Source organism: Triturus cristatus, chromosome 11 (genome assembly GCF_964204655.1).
Source record: "Triturus cristatus chromosome 11, aTriCri1.1, whole genome shotgun sequence".
Taxonomy (NCBI): domain Eukaryota; kingdom Metazoa; phylum Chordata; class Amphibia; order Caudata; family Salamandridae; genus Triturus; species Triturus cristatus.
This window is the reverse complement of record NC_140594.1, coordinates 782,704,021-782,724,664: the sequence shown is the minus strand read 5'-3', so window position 1 is coordinate 782,724,664 and position 20,644 is coordinate 782,704,021. Positions and strand designations below refer to the sequence as shown.

General features: G+C 47.3%; 1 protein-coding gene across 1 annotated transcript in view; it reads left to right on the top strand.

Annotated features, from left to right (window-relative positions):
* Positions 1–20,644, top strand: part of RNF122 (ring finger protein 122) — a 186,200-nt gene that overhangs the window by 61,703 nt on the left and 103,853 nt on the right. Inside the window, exon 2 of the mRNA XM_085634483.1 lies at positions 16,700–16,855. Coding sequence (XP_085490609.1) covers positions 16,701–16,855 — 155 coding nt within the window. The 5' untranslated portion in view covers position 16,700. The remainder of the gene's footprint in view (positions 1–16,699; positions 16,856–20,644) is intronic.

Genomic DNA, 20,644 nt, shown 5'->3' with positions numbered 1-20,644 from the left:
CACATGGAATGTCAGGGGTCTCAGAGACCCGCGCAAACGGAGGCAGATATTAGCGTATCTGGACAGACACCACATGCAAATCGCTATGCTCCAAGAAACTCCTATAGATCCTCGCCACCCTTCCTGCTAGGGCAGTAGGTGGGCCTCTGCCCGGGCATTCTCCTCCTATTCGACCTACTCATGGGGCACACTCATACTAGTCAAAAACAACACACCATTCGTACTGGGAGGCACATACAGTGACACGGCTGGTCGCAGCTGCATACTCTGGGGTACACTGGGTACGCTATCGGTCATGCTCGTCTGTAGCTATGGTCCCAACTTAGATGATCCAGACTATTTCACCTCACTCTGGGAACAAGTACTAAAAATAGGCTCCACGCACCTTATATGGGGGTTGATCTTAATACAGCTCTATGTCCTACTTTGGACCGGTCCAACCCCCTTCCTCACCACTATACCAATACTCGAGAGGACTTATTGGGGTTAATTGCAGAACAGGGCCTGGTGGACGCATGGCGTTATGCTCACCCCACTGACAGGGAAGGAACATTTTACACAGCAGGACATGCCACGTGGTCCCGATTAGATTATTGGCTTTGCTCACGTGGAGTGGCCCCATGGATTCACTCCATCAAGCATTTGGACCGCACGTACTCGGATCATGCACCAGTCTACCTGGAATTAATTCCCCCTAACTCAATTGACACCCCACGCTGCTGGAGACTGGTGCCTGAGGCGCGTGTTGGATACTGTTTTTCAAACCGAACTAGGGGAGGAGATTGCGGATTTCTTTGCCAGTAATAAAGGCTCTGTCGATCACATGGGTACGTTATGGGAGGCCTTTAAGGTCACTGTCCGAGGCATAGGCATATCCAAAAGTTTTGGGGTACTCCGTGACATAAGACGAACATTGCGCCGTTTGGAGACCGCAAATTAAACAGCTGGAAGCTGACATGTGGTCAACTACTACGGGTGCCCAGCGGGCTACACTCCGTGAAAAACTCACGGACTATACTGCCACAGTGGACCATGAGGTGAAATTTAGAGCCAAATACTATGTTGCTCGACACTACGGGGAGGGTGAAAGACCTGGCCGTGCATTGGCAAGCACTATTAAGCAACCACGCTTCTCCAACTATGTGCTGGATGTGATTGACGATGCAGGGACACGCCACAGAGATAGTCTCGAAATTCTAAACACATTTGTCTCTTATTATACAGATCTCTATAGCTCAAGGCGCACCTCCCCCCCTGACTTTACTCCCTACTTAGAAGACATAGCTCTTGGGTGGCTAGGTGATTCGCAGCGCGAATTTCTGGCAGCTCCATTTGAAGATGACGAGCTGATGGAAGCAATTATGCAGATGAAATCAGGGAAGGCACCAGGCTCTGATGGCCTTCCCATCGAATTTTATAAGACCTATATTGACCAGTTGCTCCCAGTACTGAAAGAGGTCTTTCTCAAAGCCTGGGAGGCACGCATCCTACCTGCCTCGATGAAGGAAGCACTAATCACGTCATTATTAAAACCAGGTAAACCCGCAGACCGCTGTGAGTCCTAATGGCCTCTCTCTCTCATAAACACTGATGCAAAAATACATGCGAAATTGATTGCGAACTGCCTCAGCCTCCTGATGGATAAGTTGGTCCTCCTGGACCAAGCAGGGTTTATTCCCGACAGGGCGACTTCACATAACCTCAGGACAATGTTCTCTCTCTTGCAAACGGTAGATCCCAAACTCACACTGGTAGCTGTATTCCTGGACGCCTCAAAGGCTTTTGATTCGGTGGAGTAGGATTATCTGTTCACTATTTTACAAAACATGGGGCTCCCTGCGAGCTTTCTATTCTATTCTGGTTTAGACTCCTTTACACTTCACCAACGGTGAAAGTCTTGATCAACGGACACACGTCACCCCCTGTCTCTCTCTCTCTCGCAGCACTCGCCAGGGCTGTCCGCTCTCCCCTATCCTTTTCCTCTTGGTGATGGAACCACTGGCAGCTAAGATTAGGCAGCATTATAGCCACGTAGGCCTACGTTGTCTCCTCCGTCCCATTCTAATTTCTCTATACGCGGATTATGTCACCCTCTACATCAAAGACCCCCACCAGAATCTGAACTCACTATTGCGCGTATTTGTTAAATTTGGCGGTCAATTTTCCCGTTGACCAGCTCTGCCACTCCTTTCAAGCCTGACTTTCCCATTGTGTGGTGTGACGACGATGTTAGATATTTGGGGATCTGCATAACTGCGGACAGAGAAGAGCTGATGCGACTCAATTATGGGTGTGCAATGGAACATGTCACAGGCTGCATTAATCGTTGGATCATGCTCCCCCTCACCATGGCTGGTCATATATCTCTTATCAAAATGGTTATACTTCCCAAATTCTTATACTTATTTCTTAATATTCCTTATGACCCTGGGCAGCATTTTTTCGTTACCCTCCGTTCGGAGCTGATCAGATTGGTATGGGGCGGAAAACAACCGCGTATCCAATGGGACACGCTTGTGCGGCCTTATGCGCACGGTGGATTTGACGTACCGATCTTTGAATTATATTACATAAGCGCTCAGGCACACTTCGCTCATTTCTGGTTCAACACACCCCGCTATACTGCACACGTTGCCACTGAACATTGGCTTGCAGATCCAATCCCACTCGATGGTATTCTTCTCTCTAGAGTTGCACCCTGTGATCGACGCCCCACTTCTGTAGATTGCACGATCAAGGCCTGGTCCCGCATCTTGGCTCGTACACCCGAGTCCTGCCTCTATTCTCCTCTTCTCCCGCTCACCTACCATCCAGAGATGTCCTTGCTCCAAGAAGGTATTTTTAAGAAAGTTGCGAATGCACTGAACATTCGCTGCTGGAGAGACCTGTGTGTAGGTGGCAAGTTCCGCACTTTCCAACAGCTATGTCATGACCCCCCACCTTCTACCATGGAAATCTTTTTATATGCCCCCCTTCGTCACGGCATCCAAGCGAGTCACTCCACATACACTTCTGAGCCAGCAACTCTGGCCCCACTGCCTCAGACCTTGCGCGCATCCTCTGCCTCGCACTTGGTATCGGCACTGTATCACACGTTATACACAGACGATGTCTACCCCACATGCGCAGCCCGTGCTAAGTGGACGGTGGAACTCGGTCAAGACCTCACAGACGAGCAGTGGTCGTTCTGCTGCAAACAGACGGAGCATGTCTCCTCCATTAGCAGACTCCGCGTTATCCATTATTGATTCCTGCACCGCAGCTATTACACCCCAGTCAGGCTCCACAATCTTGGTTTACGGGACTCACACAGATGCGATAGATGCAAAGCCGAGCATGCAGATTTTCTCCACCTTGCTTGGGGTTGTCCTGAGGTACTTACCTATTGGCGACAGGTCCTCACAGCCCTCGACTCCATGACGTCTGCACCTATCTCCCGGTCACCACTCATAACTCTCCTTGGGTACACTGAACATATCCCTGCCAAACATCGGAAGTTTGTGTCCTTTTACCTTGTGCTAGCTAAGCTGCGAGTGGCCTGCAGATGGGACCAGGGCCGGGCACCTAAATTTAAGGACTGGTTGGGAGACCTGATTCTCTGGCAGGACCAACTCTGCACATATGCTGTATTACTCCCTCAATCCTCACGTCCCCGCGACATCTGGAGCCCGCTACAGACATACCTGCTAGAAAATCCACTTCATACTATGGACGGGTCCTGAGCTTTGCCCACACTGCCTCCCCGGACCTATTCACATTTGTGCGCACTCTGACCCTTGCTTGTGCTGGCCTCGTGGGATACACCCTATCTTCCCCAACCCCCTCCCCCCCCCCCTCAGGTAACCTGTGCTCGATTCCCCCCTGACATCCTGCATATACTGGTACTCGTCCTGGCGACTGTGAACTGCCTCCTTATTCTTCCATATGCCTACATACTGGCCCCTGGCAATGTGTATCTATCCTCATTGATTGCTGTCACTTGTTTCTCTTATCTCGGGTGTCTCTTGATTTGTGATATTGTATTACTGTCCGTGATACAGCTGTATTTCTGATGCGCCTGCTAAGACCTTGCTTGAATGTCATTGTTGAACATGTCAATAAATCAATAAATAAATTTCAACAAAAAAAAAAAAAAGCTTGGTTGGAACACCCCTAGTTTAAAGGACTAACGAATGCTTCATTTATATTACTGACAATCTGAATAGTGCTCATGGAAAATGTGTTTGTCTTTTGACTCAACCCAGGCAATAGCAGCAAGACATTCTTTATTACATTTCCTTAATGTTTAGCTCTTTAATAAATATCACTTAAGCATTTAAGTGATCTCATGTATTAAAAGGAAATAGCTACAAATTTTCAAAAAAATAAGGATTTTTTTATTTTAAAGTGTGATGTCATATTTTTACATGTCAGTACTAGTGCAGCTCAGACTAAATATTGTTTGGTAGATAGGCTCATTGTTGAACTTGGTCCTTTTTGCAGTGTCATCTAAGAACGTTTTGCCTTACTCCTGTATTTTATCTGACCTGTTGTTGATGGTTTTATGACTCTGGGCACTTTACCACTGCTGATCAGTGCTAAACTGCATGTTTTGTCTCTTGTAAACTTGGTAAGATTTGTCTACACCTGTTTGGCACATTTAATTTACCTGTAAGTCCCTTGTACAGTGGTATCCCATGTACCCAGGGCCTGTAAATTAAATGATACTGGTGGGCTTGCAATGCTGCTTGCCCAACCCACTGAAGTAGCCTTTCAAACCTGTCTCAGGCCTCTGCCGCTGCAGGGCCTGTGCACGCAGTTCACTGCAGCAGTGACGTGGCATGGCAAGTAGTTGCCACGTCCAAAATCCCCTTTTACTACATATAAGTCACTCCTAAGGTAGACCCTAGCCAACAAGAAACCCCATTTCTAACATTGATGGCAGCGGTGAGGATAGGACGTGTATTTGTGCAGTACTACAGTGACGTATTGTTGTACCACAAACTCCGCATTTAGACAATCACATGTTTTGTTTTCTCCTGATTTTCTCTCATTAGTCATTTTTAGTTCTCGCCTAGCGTTGCAGCGCTCATACGGTGCTCGCTCTGCGATGGCTTCTTATGATCAGTTTCATTTTAGAAGTGGGGTATAGGCTCCGCCCCTTCTTTTCATTGGTTTGCGTCATCCTCCCTGCAAAAAGTTGGTTTCCCATTGTAAAGGAGGCTTTTTAGTCCCTCCTTGTTACCACCCTGTCTCCTTTTGGCCCGCCCACCCGGACTGGATCTTTTACTCGCCGCATGACACAGTGTCTCTTAATTAGCCGCTAAGCACTTTTTTCTTGTATTAGCGCCTTTATCTTCAAGAATGGCTGCCGCACCTTTGATTTCTCTGGCGTGGCTTATTCTATTATGAAGACGTGAACGCTGGGGACTATTGTACTTCACGACTGGTCCAACCTTTGTCACAGCGTTAATGCGTCTACAGTTTGTCCCCATCAATCATGTTAGACGTACTCCTTAAATTGCCTAAAGACATGGGCGGAAGAGGTAATTCTGGACCCAGTGCCTTATATCCATGAAGACGTGAACTCGGGGGGCGATTGTACTTCACAACTGGTCCAACCGTTGTCACAGCGTTAATGCGTTAATAAGACGAGGGCAGAAGAGGTAATTCTGGACTCGGTGCCTTAAATCCAGTCACTGAAAAATTGAAGCACCAAGCCATTGCAGGATGCCTGCCAGCATCTGCAAGAGGTGCATGCAGCCAGCAACAGTGACAGCACATGAGGCCAGGCATGAGGTGTGCCAGCTAACCAACAAAAGGGAAACCGCACGCACGTTTTACAAACACGCTCCTTGCGCTTGAGGGGAGTTACAAAAACTTCATAACAACACTTTCACCTTTTTTCACATTTCTTTTACTGTTTCTGTTCCTGTTATATCCTGATGCTCCGGCGCCGATGCTTTCCAGGGCTCTCCCGAAATCCCTAAATACTTGTATTCTGAAGTGCTGCTGCTTCACTTTCTTATTTGGTCGCTGGCGCTATTCTTTGTCTTGTTCCCGAGTTCTGGTAAAGCTGCCCTCGTGGCCCCACCCATTCCTCCCTGCTGTCTGCCTCAGCATCCCACCCTCCTCCTCCCTCCACACATCCAGGCAGCGGCATGGGGTCACTCTGACTCAGCCTCCTCTGCAACCCTTAGCCAATCGCGCCAAGCTCTATGCCCATGTGAGCAGCACCCATCCTGGATAGGAAACGAGGGCACCAGGGCACTGTAGAGAAAGCTTCCCTGCCTCTACTGCGGCTGTGTGGGGGCACAACAGCTTATCTCCTCCCCTGCCGTGTCCCAGTAAGAGGACCAACCAGGCCAGGCCGAAGGCTCCCCGGAGTCACTGATCACGTTACCGTAAGTTATATGGTAATCTGTGTCATGGTATGTCACGAGATGGGCTGGTACATTCCATTAGGGTCATTTAAGGTACAGTATATTAGGGTAAAGTATGGTGTGTTACGATATTATATGGTATATGTTGGTACTGTATGTATTTTGTGTTGTGTTATGTTATGATATGGAGTTGGATCATATTTTATTGTACCGGTTTGTCATGGCATGTGGTGAGTATGGATGGTTTATCATGGTACAGCATAGTACAACAAGTTATGGTATATTATGGTACTGCCTGGTATTTTGTGTTATTGTACAGTATGTTATGTATTGGCATTGTATGTTATATTAAGTACCGTTATGATTTGATATGGTATGTTATGGTAGTGTTAGTTACTTTATGGTTCAGTATGTTGTGGAATACTATTGTGTGTTATGGTATAGTATATGGTATTATATGTTGTGTTCTGTCACAACCATGTGCATTCCGTGTGCCCTGCCAGGTGCATGGATTATTTGCTGTCCAATATTTTAAGCAAGAGATTCCTACCCGAGTGACGGATGGAATTGGACATGAGCTTCAGATACCACACAGGCCATGGGCGTAGGAAGTGTGGGGGACGCGGGGGATATATCCCCCCCAGATTTTGGAGTGGGGGGGACACGGGGACAAGGGTGGGGGGACGAGGGGACAAAGGAATTTCCCCTCTCCCTTCTGTTATCGCAGGGCCATTAGCACGCGAAGGCGCTACCTAATGGCCCTGCACTTGACCTGCCTGGAGTCAGAGGCCACCCGCCCTCTGCCTTTTGTTATGCTGCAGGAAGGCTCAGCCGTTCTGGGAAGGGCAGAGAACGGAGAAAAAATAAACGCTGTCTCTTTTCCTTCATGGCAAGGACCGTGTCCACTACTCCTGATCTGCCTCTGCCCCCCTCTCTTTATTCCTCCATCTCTTTCTGTCTCTGTCTCTGCTTACGTGCTGATTTCAAGAGGCAGCTCTTAAGGTACTCTCTCTTGCCTCTCCTTTTCTTTATTTGTTCCCCTGTGAAATTGATCCAAAAAAGGCTGAACACTTTGGCTGTAAATGTCATTTTCTGACCGTTTTCTATTGAAAAGAAAAACCTCGGAATGGAGAGAAAAAATAGTTAAATACCAAAAATAAAGCAATACAGAATGGACAGCAGACAGGCCAGACTGTTATTTACACCCACACACATTAGCGCCACTTTACAGAGTTTGCCAGTGAAAGCGCTACTTTCTTTTTATCTTCTTTCTTTGAACAACATTGTTTTCCCAGGGTGGGTAAGTGCGCCATTCCTAAAGGGACTGCAATACCTGGTTGATGGGTAGAGTGGAAACGTTTAATATGATCGTTTTAAACTTTTTAATTATTTTAGCTTATAAAATGCAGCTCTTTGTTTGGGTATGTGGTCTTTTTTAAACCAAACTGCATACATTTTGAAAGGATATAAGCAATGGACATTGAAAGGGGTCCCTTCCTGGTCCTGTAGCCATGTCTTGAACTTTTCAGGCAAAATCACTTACTGATTTCTGAATAATGAGTTTAAAACCGTTAAGGTAACCATGTTTTTTTCTGATTACAGTTCACATGCTTTGCTTATTCTTGCATTCTATATGAGTGTTTGCTTTTTTCAGGGTGTTATTCATTTTTTTTCAGGCAGCATTTTACTGTTGTCTAGTGCATAATTTGAATTTAGTCGCAGCACAATTGAGTTGTGCTGAAGGCAGTGCGAGTTTCTCTCAGTGGGGCAGTATGGTGTTCAGTGTGGGAGAGAATGTGGCACTCTGGCCAGAGCTGCTGAATTTGGAACTGGAGAACCATGTTCAGACCTTCATGACCAGTTCACCATACCACACTCCTGACAGAGCTTATTCCGATGCTACACCTTAGAAGGCCCGATAGACCTTAGAAGCCCAGGTGTCCTAGCACCCGCAGGTGGACCTGTCCACCACAATCCATACTGCAGTTCACTTCCAGTCTTACGGGCAGGCATATGAAGAAGCACATCCTAGATCGACAGTGAATCTGTCTCTGAGGTCACAAGACCCTTAAGGCCAGTCCACCTCACCCATTGGTACCTCCATTGGCCTTTTTCCAGCACTAGCAGTGCAACTTGCCAGGGGTTGGCAATATAGGATTTGCATGCACACTAAACTTAGGGGGTGATTATAATGTCAGTGGGACCGCCACGTCACCCCGTCAGTGGCGGTCCCACCGCCATTGGTGGTCCCACCGCCATTGGTGACTGCATCACAGCCCGCCATATTACAATGGCGGGTGGTTACCTGGCGGTCGGAAAGACCAACCACCACGCACCCGACGGGCTTCTTGAGCCCGCCGGTGTGGTGGAGGGGCTCGTGGTTCCTACAATGCTGGTGGTGCCTACCATGCACCGCAGCAGGGATTACGATGTCCCTTACCCGCCAGCTTATCAATGGCGGTTCACCTGCCATGGAAATGCTGGCGAAAGGGACATTGGGGGCCCGTAGCAGGCCCCTTTACCCCTGGCCCTCAGACATGGGTCCTGGGGTCATCTATGATGCCCCACAACATATCACTGCACCATGTGGCAGGCACCGATATATTTAACATGTTCCTTTTTTTTTTAACTTTGCGGCGGATGATGCTGCCAGCAGCACCTGCTGCAATGTAAAAGATAGGCACTGCGAACACCGTAGTGGCAGTCGCATTGTAATGCCTATCGTGGGGCCTCCACCTTGAAGGCCAGCGGTCCCATTCCCCGATTCGATGGCGGTGGTACTGAAGTCCGCCTGCCATCATAGTCAGACCCTAAGTTTGCATTTTTATGAATATGATTGTGCGGGTAATAAATTGGTGTTTGCAATTTAATTGACTTTGGTTGGCCTCTTATCTATGAGATTTCCCTGTTGAATGTGCCTTTACATTATACATTTTTGGTTGCATGAATTGATTGCATACTACACTCTCCTACAGGTATTAATTTGAGTGTCATTAGGAGTGTCTGGGACCAATTGTTTTCTTAGGAATTGTTTTCTTCACTAACCTTTGCAAAGGGCCCTAAACTTCACAGCAACACAAGTCACATTTCTTTTAGTAATTTGGGATCCGTTTGAGCTACAAAATTGTTTTGGAGGAAATCGTTAGATTATGCAGCAGATGATGTATTATGTGGCAAATATGATACAGCCATAGTTAAGTGGAAAACATTTTTCCACTTAATTTTGCCCCAACATTGTAGTTGATCAATTTGTAAGTTCCCCAAACCCAAAGTCGAGTTTGGGCATAATTTGCATTTTAAAAGCAGCCCTATAACACAGGGCTACTTTTAAACTGACCTCAGGCTTCAGCAGTGCACACATGCAAGCGCAGAAAGGGCTGCTGGCCTCTAAACTGCCATGCCTTATTATATTGTAGGGACTTAAAAGTAGTTCTAATCCCCCTGCCCTATTATGTACTAGGGCCTTATAGGAGAGGTCATGCCAATCATAGGGGTACCCTAACCCATAGTGCACCCTAGTGTATGTAGGTGTTTTTACTGTATTTTTAAGTGCCTCTTTCAGAATAGCACTGGCTGTTTAGGCAGAGGTCAGGGTCAGTCAGTCAGGTACCACCAGTACCAGTCAGCAAAAAGTTGGGGAGTGCCCAGGGCGGCTTTGCAACACTAGAGAAACACAAACTCAGAATGTAAAACATAACACCATGGTTGGGGGGTTCTCTTCAATAATCAGAATTGATTTCTATCCTAATGAACCCATTTTCCAACATTAGGATAGGGAAAGACTGGGGAAAAATCATAACGTTCTAATCTATACATTGAAGTTTTTATGCAGCTCTTTAATGACGGTTAATAGCTCACTGTTCAATGTTAGGATTTTAACTTATAAACTTCAAATACCAAAAGAATATCTCAGACAAAAGCAGTAACTCACTGACCTATTGAATTAAAACTTTCACTAGACAAGCCTTCGATCTCTCTCAAAAAAAGAACATTAATCACCAAAGTTATCTTCACATTTTTATTGTTGCCTGAAAATTGCTGGAGACCAGGAATGTAGCAGCAGGTACTTTTCAAACCCTAATGCACTTGCAAACACGACGCCCCCACCCTAAGTCAGCGGCTTTTGTTTTCTTTGTGCATTAAGATGCAAGATTCATATATATGTTTTTTAAACATTTGGTCTCATTACTATATGAATGTAAATAACAATAAAGCATACATGCAAACTGTGACTACATGCCTGCTTTTCTCAATATTTCACTTCGAAAGTATGCGATTGTATTTGTTTAACGGGCGGTGATTTGTATAGGGTCACTGGAAAGTGCACAAGGTTGTCCCTGTCCCCCCCAGAATTTTAGTGTCTCCTACGCCCCTGACACAGGCCCCTCTTCGCCTGGAGGGAGTGAGCGGCCTGCCAGGGGAATAAAGGAAGAGAGGCCTGCCAGGGGAATGAAGGGAGAGCCCTGGCAGAGCATGCGCAACGGCTCGTGTTTAGACCTCAACCGCGCGCGGGCACAAGATGGCCATGGGCCTGCAGGCAGCAGTCAAGCCTCATCGGATCTGGCTTCAAGAACAGCTCTAAGGTGCGCAGCGCTTGATATTTCAGTCCGGGGCTATGGTGACTGTTTAATTAAGTACTCTTGGACCGTAAATGGAAAGTTTGAATTTTTCATATGTGCTCCTTTCCTGCTGTGGCTCCTGTACTCGAGGGCAGCAACGGCATATGAAAGCATACATGTGTCATGAGCTCGCAGCTGGCCCTTCTGTGTTCGTGTCATGCCTTCTGTACAGAGGTATGAGTGCACAGCCACAGTAAAAGAAGGCTTTTGATTGGAAGTGAATTAGTTTAACATGCTTATGGGTGGAATACGTTAGAGTACATGCGTTTGGTACAATGTACAAGTTGTACAAGATGGCGCAAATACTAGGCGTGCAACGCAGATTGGGCTCAACAGGCTTCAGCCCCCCCCCCATCCCCCCCGCCCCGTCCTGTGTGTCAGCCCGGACTGAGAGAGCCCGGGCACACACAAAGACAGTTTTTGAGCTGCCAGCCGCACCCGAGTACTTCACAGGTCTTTAAAAGACCATTCACTTGTTAACTAGGCTCTGTTGTTTTTTTCACCCCTTCTTAGAGCCCCTGCATCTCCACTCTGCCTACAGCTGGAAGAATAAGTCCCCCCCCCCCCCCGAACCAATAAAGAACTCTGCGAAAAAGAACTATTATTTCAAACACTGCACAGCTCTACAAGTAAATCTAAAACCAGGAACTTCACTATACACCATATACACTCCATAACACATGGATAAAAGACATTGTCATTTACAGTGCCAATAGCTGTGCATTAAGCAATTGCGAGACGTATTGCATTTCCATTGCTTGTTTATTGTGTACTCCTGCTTCAGCTCTTACCCCTTAGAATCTTGTGTTGCAAGTGTCTATTTAGTGCCTTGCCAAAATGTAATCTGCCTTTAACTTACATCATCTGTGGGAATACAGTCTGGAGTACCTAACGGGTTCTGCAGGGAGAGGAAAATAATAGTGACTGCAGAAGACACCCAGCTATGCCTCTAGAAAGTCATGCTTAGGTGGCAAGAGGACAGGCTGGAAAAGGACTGTCGTACGGCCCTGTACTATGCTGAACAGTTCCCTGAAGAGACATCAAGCAGCTGCGGCTGGCTCAGGTAAGCGCAGTGGGCGGAGCGGGGGCGGGGCAAGGAGGGGGGGGGAGTTGACAGAATAGGTATAATTAAATAAATAAATAATACATATTCCGTCGTCTGTCTGCTTCCCCCGTGCCCTGCCCCGCATCACCGGGCTTATCTGAGCCGGCTGCCGTTGGCATCATCAGAGATCCAGGAGAGTGGTGGCTCTGAGAGAGACCCAGAGGATGACCATGAGGTTAGGGAGGACTCTGAGTGGGAGGGTTACCGGTCCAAACCCCTGGAGGGCTGTGGCCCAGGAGGGTCTGAAGGAGGGAGAAAATTACTGGGTAGGGACGCCAGTAAGTAGTGAGGACCTTGTGGAGAGGGAGTCCCTTGCTGGGTCTAGTGCCAGGAGTAGTGTCATCTCCCTTTCCCTGTCCCCAGAGGAGTTGGTGGATAGGGGGAGGAAAGGGAGCACCAGCTGGCGCTGGAAAGGCTCAAATTGGAGCATGCCATGGAGCTAGCGCAACTGGTTGTGGAAGAGAGAAAGGCTGATGTGGAGACAGTCATAGCTCAGGAGAGGATGGAGGAGGTAGAGAGGGCCTTTGCCAGAGAGAAACTAGCTCTTGAGGATAGGTTGTCCCCTGAGCGTAGTTTCACTGTTCTGGACTCACCAGTGAGGGTGGAGTCCAATGGTGGCAGCAATGTAGTGTCCAGTGTAGAAATTTCCCCTCCCTGATCCCAGAGCATGGTACCTAGTTCCCAGGAGGTGGGTGTCACACCTGAAGAGTGAAGCTTGAAGTTCAGCGGCAGTAGCAACTGTCTCACCAGTCCTGGGGGGAGTTCGTGGAAGACTGTTGTGATGCACTGAAGGGTTGGGTGAACAATTTTGAAGGGCTGTCCAAGCTGATTGTCAGAGAGCACATGTTCCATTGTTGTTTTCCAGGGCTACGCCAACTCCTGTTGGAGTGTGAGTTCTCTGATCCCAGGGAACTTGCACAGGAGGCAGGCCTCTGAGTGTGTACCAGAGGGTCTGGAAAGGCATTTGGGAGTGATCCTAAAGGGAGTGGCTCAGATATTTCACAACCGAGGGTGGTGGGAAAGGTTCGTGGTAGCTCAGATAGGTCCCAATGTAACGAGAGGGGTGTAGGGACCCACGTCCTGTCTCAGAAGAGAAGGAGTGGGAATGAGTTGTGTCCCAAGGTGCCCAAAGCCCAGTCCCAGAGCCTGGTTGGTTCCGTGAGTGAACACCACGAGGGGAGCCTAGTCTGCACTGGAAGGCCAAGAACTGAGGGGGATCTCCTAGTGTCAGGAGAACTTGCGGGGGAGTCTGTAAGCAGTGTTCCACCAGTTCTGGTGTCTAGTAGCACCACTCACGAGTTGAGGGTGCGGACACCCAGATGGAGGGCTGAAAGAGGGAGGCAGTCCCCAGTGGGAGAACCAGTGGGTCAGCGACCAGATCAGAGGGTAGAGCTCCCAGGATTGACCTTGGTGACACCGCTTCTGGTTTGGGAGGTCTTTGCCCACTGTCAGATGGGCTGGGGTTGGGAGATCAGCACCACGCAGACTGTCAGACAACACATGAGGTATGTGGAACCCTTGAGGGGGGCAGGTGTGCTCCCCATAAAGTCCTGGCTTGCCAGGCACAGGCTCAGCCGCAGGGTGTAGCCCCTGGGTTGGGAGGCCAGGTTCAGTAGGTAATGTCTGACCTTGAGGGAAAGACAGCTGCTAGCAGTGTCCTTCCCATTTTGTCTACTGGGGTACCACTCCAGGTGGGAGGGAGCAGAACCCTGGAAGGGGGTGCATGGGAGGGGAGTACTCTCCTCTGGCCCCTGTTCAACCCAAGGGTTTGGTCCCTGGGTTGCGAGACCAGTTGCAGGATAGAAATCCTGAAGTGGTGGGAGAATTGTGTAGGAGGGCTGATACCAGTGCCCTGACAGTTCTAGTTTCTGGGGTTACCTCTCCTAAGAGGATGGTGCAGAACCCAGAATGAGGGGTAGAGGGAGAAGAGCCTCACCTGTGACCTCTGGTCAGTCTGAGTGTGCAGACCATAGGTTGCGGGACCAGTGGCAGAGTAGAACTCCTGCACTGATGAGAGGTAGAGTGGAGCAAGGATACTATGTACCTTGGGCTACTGCCCCCCACTCTGTGAGATTGCAGGGACCAGAAACCCCTGGATGGCCTGGGGCAGGTCCTGGCCGCGGACAGCTAAGGACTCCCCTTGGGCTAGCTTAGTTGGTCCTGACAGCTTAGACAGAGGGATCCACATGGGATCAGGTTGACGTAGAACTGGAAAGTGCCCCTGCAGTTGCGGGCCAGGGTCCATGTTCTATCGCCCCAAGCAGGGAAGCCCATCAAGGTATTGATTAACCTACCCTGCCTTTAGACTGGATGGGGGTTGTGTTGGACTTGGCCCTTTTTGCAGGGTCATGCCAGAACTTTTTGCCTTTCTTCTGTATTTTATCTGACCTGTTGTTGGTGGTTTATGACTGTGGGCACTTTACCATTGCTGATCAGCGCTAAAGTTCATGTGCTCTTTCTTGTAAACTTGGTAAGATTGGTCTTATGGATTGTTAATGATCCCAATAAAGTTCCATTGATTGATTGATTGGTCTATACCTGTTTGGCATATTTAATTTACCCGTAAGTCCCTTGTACAGTGGTATCCCATATACAAAGGGCCTGTAAATTAAATTCTACTGGTGGGCTTGCAGCACTGCATGCGCCACCCACCGAAGTAGCCTTTCAAACCTGTCTCAGGCCTCTGCCACTGCAGGACCTGCGCATTCAGTTCACTGCCGCAGTGACGTGGCGTGGCAAGTGGTTGCCAAGTCCAAACTCCCCTTTTACTACATATAAGTCACATGTAAGGTAGACCCTTGCCAACCAGAAACACCATTTCTAACACTCATTCTCTGGCTCATAGGGTGGAAACAAAGTCCTGGTTTAACTCTAGTGCAGCTCACACTAAAAATTGTTTGGTAGATAGGCTCATTCTCTGACTCTCAAGGTGGAGATGACATCCTAGGTCAGGTCTCCCTATAAAAGCTGTGGTTTGGCCTCCCCTGGCTGGAATCAGCGTTGGACTGGTCTATAGGGCAATCCCCAATAAGATTCTGTCCCAGGTTAGGAGGTGGGTCAGTTTTTAGGCATTTTGCGGACCTGTATTATAGTCTTCTGGGACAGTTTTTACTGTTGATATCCTGATATTAAAACAAACATTGCCTGCGGCAAGCTGAATTCCATGCAGCCTTCCATACGTTGCCAAACATTTACACAGTGTGGCTTTATGAGTTCAAAACTGCCTCAATTTGCAAACACAGGACACTTTTTGGGCTACTAATTTACCAATGGGAGCAACTTTTATTTTTCTGCCAGGGCCTATTTTCTGTCCCAGTCCGATCCTAGCTGCAATATGAGACCTGTGGAAATCTAAGGAAGTTTGCGGTCGTTGGCCTTAGAGAATTCAGCAATGGAAGTTATTTGTTCACTTTGGTGTGACATCAAAATTTAACAGGATCAAACTGAACTATGTTTAAATATTCTCTCTTCCTAAAGACTAGAAACAGTGTGTGACGGTCGGTTATTTTGTTTTGTTTTTCACTACTGTTTATTATGTCTTTCTCTCCCTTACCTCATATTGTGCTAATTGACCATATATGGTTACCAGCCTCATTGCCTATCTTTTTTTACCCTGTATATATTTTGTGTGGATTTGAATCTAATATGTCTTGCATCATATGCTCAGCGACTTGATTATTGTCTTGTTCACTATTATGTAAAGCGCTCTGATACCTACGGGTCTAACTAGCGCTATATAAAACCTATATAATGATGTGCTTCTTGCTTATTATTTTCACATCCTTTAACATGCCAATATCTCTCTTCGTCACTTGGCTCTCCCCTATCGCTCCCTACTTTTTTCATTCCCTGTTGTGTTTTCCTTCCATCCATTTACCCTTCTCGTTACCTCTGTCTGTCCCTGTCTACTTCTTGTTTGCCTCTTTTCCTTCTCACTCCTTCTCTTCCCTTCTAACATACTTGTAATTTCTCCCAGTGTTCCCTTATTATGTCATGTTTTCAATCTCCCTCTGTTCCTTCATGTATCTTTCGTTCCTCCCTTCTCCCATGTTTCATTGGTCTCACACTTTCTGCACCACAGTTCTCATCTTCCAGACTACTCACTTTCACAATGTGCCCTTTCATCCCTTCCATTTCTTTAACTGCCTGATCTCTTCCCTATACATCACTCCCCCTTCTCTCACGTTTCATACTTCATGCACTGTTTTATTTTCTCAGTGTTTCACTCTGCCAGTTGCTCCTCAATCTGATTCACTCTACTTCTTTTTTACCTGCCTGCTCATACTGCCAACATCATTCTTCACCACTTCACCACTACCTTTTTGTCACTTAATTGGATTTTCAGTGTTTCACTTATGCCATTTGTTGCTACTACCCATTATTACTCCAACTCTACTTCATCCTCCAACTTTGCCGCTGTCTCTTTCTCTCCTTTCATCACCCCCTCCATCCACAATTTTTAACACCTTGGTCAGTCCTGCTTTCGTTCCTCCTCCTTCCCTTCCGAAAGTTAGTCTCTCCTTCATTTGTACTTATACTCCCACTTTCACCCTTTTGCATCAAGTAAGTTTCTGTACAGAAAGTGAGCCCAATGTCCTCCTTTTTCCTTGTAGAATGCTCATGCAGTCTGGGACCCCGTCACCCAACAGGACCTGCATCATGCCCCCCATCACCTTCCAGGACCTTCCTTTGAATGTCTACATGGCCATCTTCGGAACAGGCATTTTCGTCTTTGTGCTGAGCCTCATCTTCTGCTGCTACTTCATCAGGTACATCCTGCACACTGAGGACTGGGAGTGATTGGTTAGACCTGAAAGGGAGCCCTAATATAGGCAGCTTATGGCATAGACTACAGAACATTCTCATGTGTGCAGTCTGCAGGGGTGATCTGACCAATAACTAAACCTGGCTTATGAGGATTGGCCTGCTGCATTAAAGCAGACCTGCTAACTTATAAAAAACATTTTGCCGTGTGAGAGAAAGAGGCAGGAGGGTAGCAGTGCTGAGCAGGGGTGAGCGGGACTGTTACCCTCCTGAAACTGAAAAAACAGCAATTTGCAATGCAATAGATCTTGCATTTACGTGCGTTTAAGCTATTAGCATAGTAAATGACAATGCCTTTTATTTATGTATTGTTTTTGAAACAGATAAATAAAAAGCATTGTAATTTACAATGCTAATAGCTTAAACTCTCGCAAATGCGAGACCCATTGCATTGCAAATGCATAGGGCGCCCGTGCTATAAAGATTTTTTTTAAAGTGTTAGAAGAGAGCATGTCCTGTCTGCAACAACAGACAGGACAAAGCTATTTGAGAGAATAGTGCTTGGAGGCTGTAATTAAAGCCTACCGAGTAACAACACACGTAACAGGGGGATTCCTCATGGGAGATTACAAAATGAAACAAGGCGGTACGAAGGAGGGATTAATAAGCCTATTGACCAATGAAAAGCCACAGTTTACAAAGGACAATGACACAAGCCAATGAAAAATATGGGCGGAGATTCAAGTCCTTACCTGCATACAGCATGCCTCGCAGAGCAGCGCATGCGCTGCCTAGGCTTGACCTAAAAAAACACCCAAAGAATTTCAGGCTGCTGCCGATGTTCTGGGAAGGTTTTATACTCGGTAAAAGGCATTGGCTCTGCAGAGCCTCCAACCACGAGCAGGAAACCCACTCTGTGCAGGGGTTTCCTTCTTTTTTGTGCTCCACCGTGTGACATTGTCGGCTCTTCACTAGTGACTGTGTAAAGGGAGCTAATATTGTGTGACACACAGTAGCACCATGAGAGTTGCCAGGCCTGCTAAAAGCTTTGTTGCTAGCGCCCATCTGGCGTTGGTGTGCCTTCCTCGAGTTCATGTTTCTCCTTGCAGACATTTCTGAAGCTGCTTTTTGCATGATTCCCTCCGAGGGCGACCCCATCCTCCAGTCGCCTGAGAACAAGATCAGTGCCTTTCCGACGTGCGTGCAGCGCTAAATGAGCGTCATTTCATCAGGCTTCACAAAGAGTCACAATCCTCCTCTGCCAGTATATGGCACCAGTCATGTGCCAATGATAGTTTCATGCAGCTCAGACAATGCTCCCCAATCCTACCCCAAAGCGGTTCCGCGGCAAGGATGCACTTGGCCTTAATTGAAGCAATGAAACTGGCTCCCATAACCCTTGCTGGGTAGTAAAATATAGCCATAATTGGAGTACACTTGGCACTGAGACCCGTGGGCCCCGGTGCCACTGCACTGTTGACATCTAGGCAGCTGTCCATATTATAGACCTGAGACCCATAAACACTTATGCCACTCCACGGTGCTCCTACTCTGCATATGTGGCTTAACGGCTAGAGCGGCCGACTTTGAAGCTGGGGAACCAGACTCGAGTCTCGGCAGAGACGCTCAAGCATTCTGTGGTTCTGGGCAAATCACTTAATCTCCCCTTGCCTAACAAAAATGAATGTGTCCATCTGTAATGCAACTGGTGCTCATGTAAAGCACTCTGATACAGTCGGGTCGAGTTAGCGCTATATAAAACTGCAAACAAAAAACAAGCCTACCATATCAGCACGAGGAGAGAAGGACAGCTTTGCCATGCTCCTTAGTTCTGGCTTGCAACACATTGTGCTTCTGAGACAAACATAAAACTCTGCCAATGTAAGCATATCCCGTGGGAACATCTTGTGCAAGTTGCATATATGTAGCATTAGCATAGCATACCATAGACCTGAAGCAACCCCGTGATATTTTAATACTGACACCCACACAGCTCTGCCAAAGCACCTTAGCCGTGACTGCTGTTTTCATATGGGGCATGCTTCTCTTCCAAAGCACCTCAATCATGACCTGCCGCACCCACACACAACTCTGCCACTGAGCCTCAGTGCTGCCCTGCAGTACCCATGCTTTTCGGGGTGTGGGACCCACTCATGGCATTCTCCAATAATACGCCTAAATCTGGTGCTTTAACTCCACTGTGGTTCCAATAGTGGGCCCCACACGCAACTATAAACCTAAATACAACAAATATAGAAAATATTAAAATGATAATAAAATTAATAAAACAAGATGGTAAAGTGTTAACAAGCGGCTTCCCTCTCTGCCAGTGTTACACCTCGAGCGCTCTTATCCAGGGGGCTTGTGTCCACCTAACGCAGAGACGTTTTAAGGCATGGGCAAAGTGGGCTTTGGCCCATGGCCCCAGCCTTTCAGCCCCCCATACAGTCTGCTCTGTTCTTGAGAGGCTTGCCCTGGTTTCCTTGAATATTGTTTAAACAGATCGTTTGAAATAGTTTTGCTTTGATTTATTTTTGCTGTGGGTGATGTTACAGACATGTTGGAGAGAAATGTTGTGTTTATGTTTCATGCTACATCCATAAAAAAGTTTCTTTTAGATCATAACAACCTCACGTATGAGAAAGTGAAGGGTGTCACAGAGATAATTTTCAGTAACATTAGTGGGCTGCTGTTACAATATCAAAAACTCTTGTCACTATCCCTGAATATTCTATGAAAACACATTTCGAATTTGAATGGGCTTGCCTGTGCACTGTCAGTGACCTGGCAAAGAGCTCTAATTGGATACTTGGATCAAAGCGTTTTCGAACAGGGACCCCCAAAATACGTTTGGCCCAGGCCCCCCTTAATGTCCCTGGCCACCTTCGCCTCTTTCACTCCAGCCGACCTCGAGCCCCACCGCTCACAGATGTGGAAAACCACAGCCCTGTGGAAGTGCGTTTGTCTTCAGTGCTGCGGCCGGGCGACACAAGGACAGCAAACCAGGAAGCGGCTGGGCAGGAAACATCCTCCCTCGAGGACCTCTGACAGGACAGATGCATTGTTTGATTGCTGCTAAATGCCCCTCTCACTCCCCCGTATTCGTAAGATGTGTGCACTATTTTTAACAGCATCACGTATGTTTGGGGCTACTATATTTAGATCTAGTGTATTTTTTTTTACTGGTTTTGCAGCTGTTTCAGAAACAAAACTGCAACCGCGACGTACATTGAACAATAGGCATTTTAAATTAAACGCACTGGATATCGTGATGTCATCATCCGCTGACCGCTATGTGCAATTTGAGGCCTCAGCTGTGAGGCAGAGGAGAGCTAAATTGACACAACAAGTATTGACAAGGCCATTAGTTCTCGCCTTCGGGGTCTATTGCCTTTGCCAATGTTTTTCTGCGATGATGTACAGAATCACTTGTGCTGTGCAACATGGCTAAAGATGAAAAAAAGGCAACATGCATGCGCGTGCTTACAAAATGACAATGGCTCTTTTTTGTCCTTGTATTTACTGATCAGAATTAGATCGGTAATTAGATCAAATAAAAGTAGTGCAAAAGCAGCAAACGCGAGGTAAATAGTTTTATTTATTTATTTACTTACTTTACTCCTTGCCGTCGAATGTCCGACTCCACTAACCCCCCCACCCTGCCCCGCCCCCGCCCGCCTCACCACTCCCTCTGCAAGCCACCACTGCAACCAGTTTTTCGTACATCTGGCTCTAAGAGACTAAAGGAGACAGAGAATGCACTGCAAGAAGCTTAGAGCTAGTTAGTGCAGAGC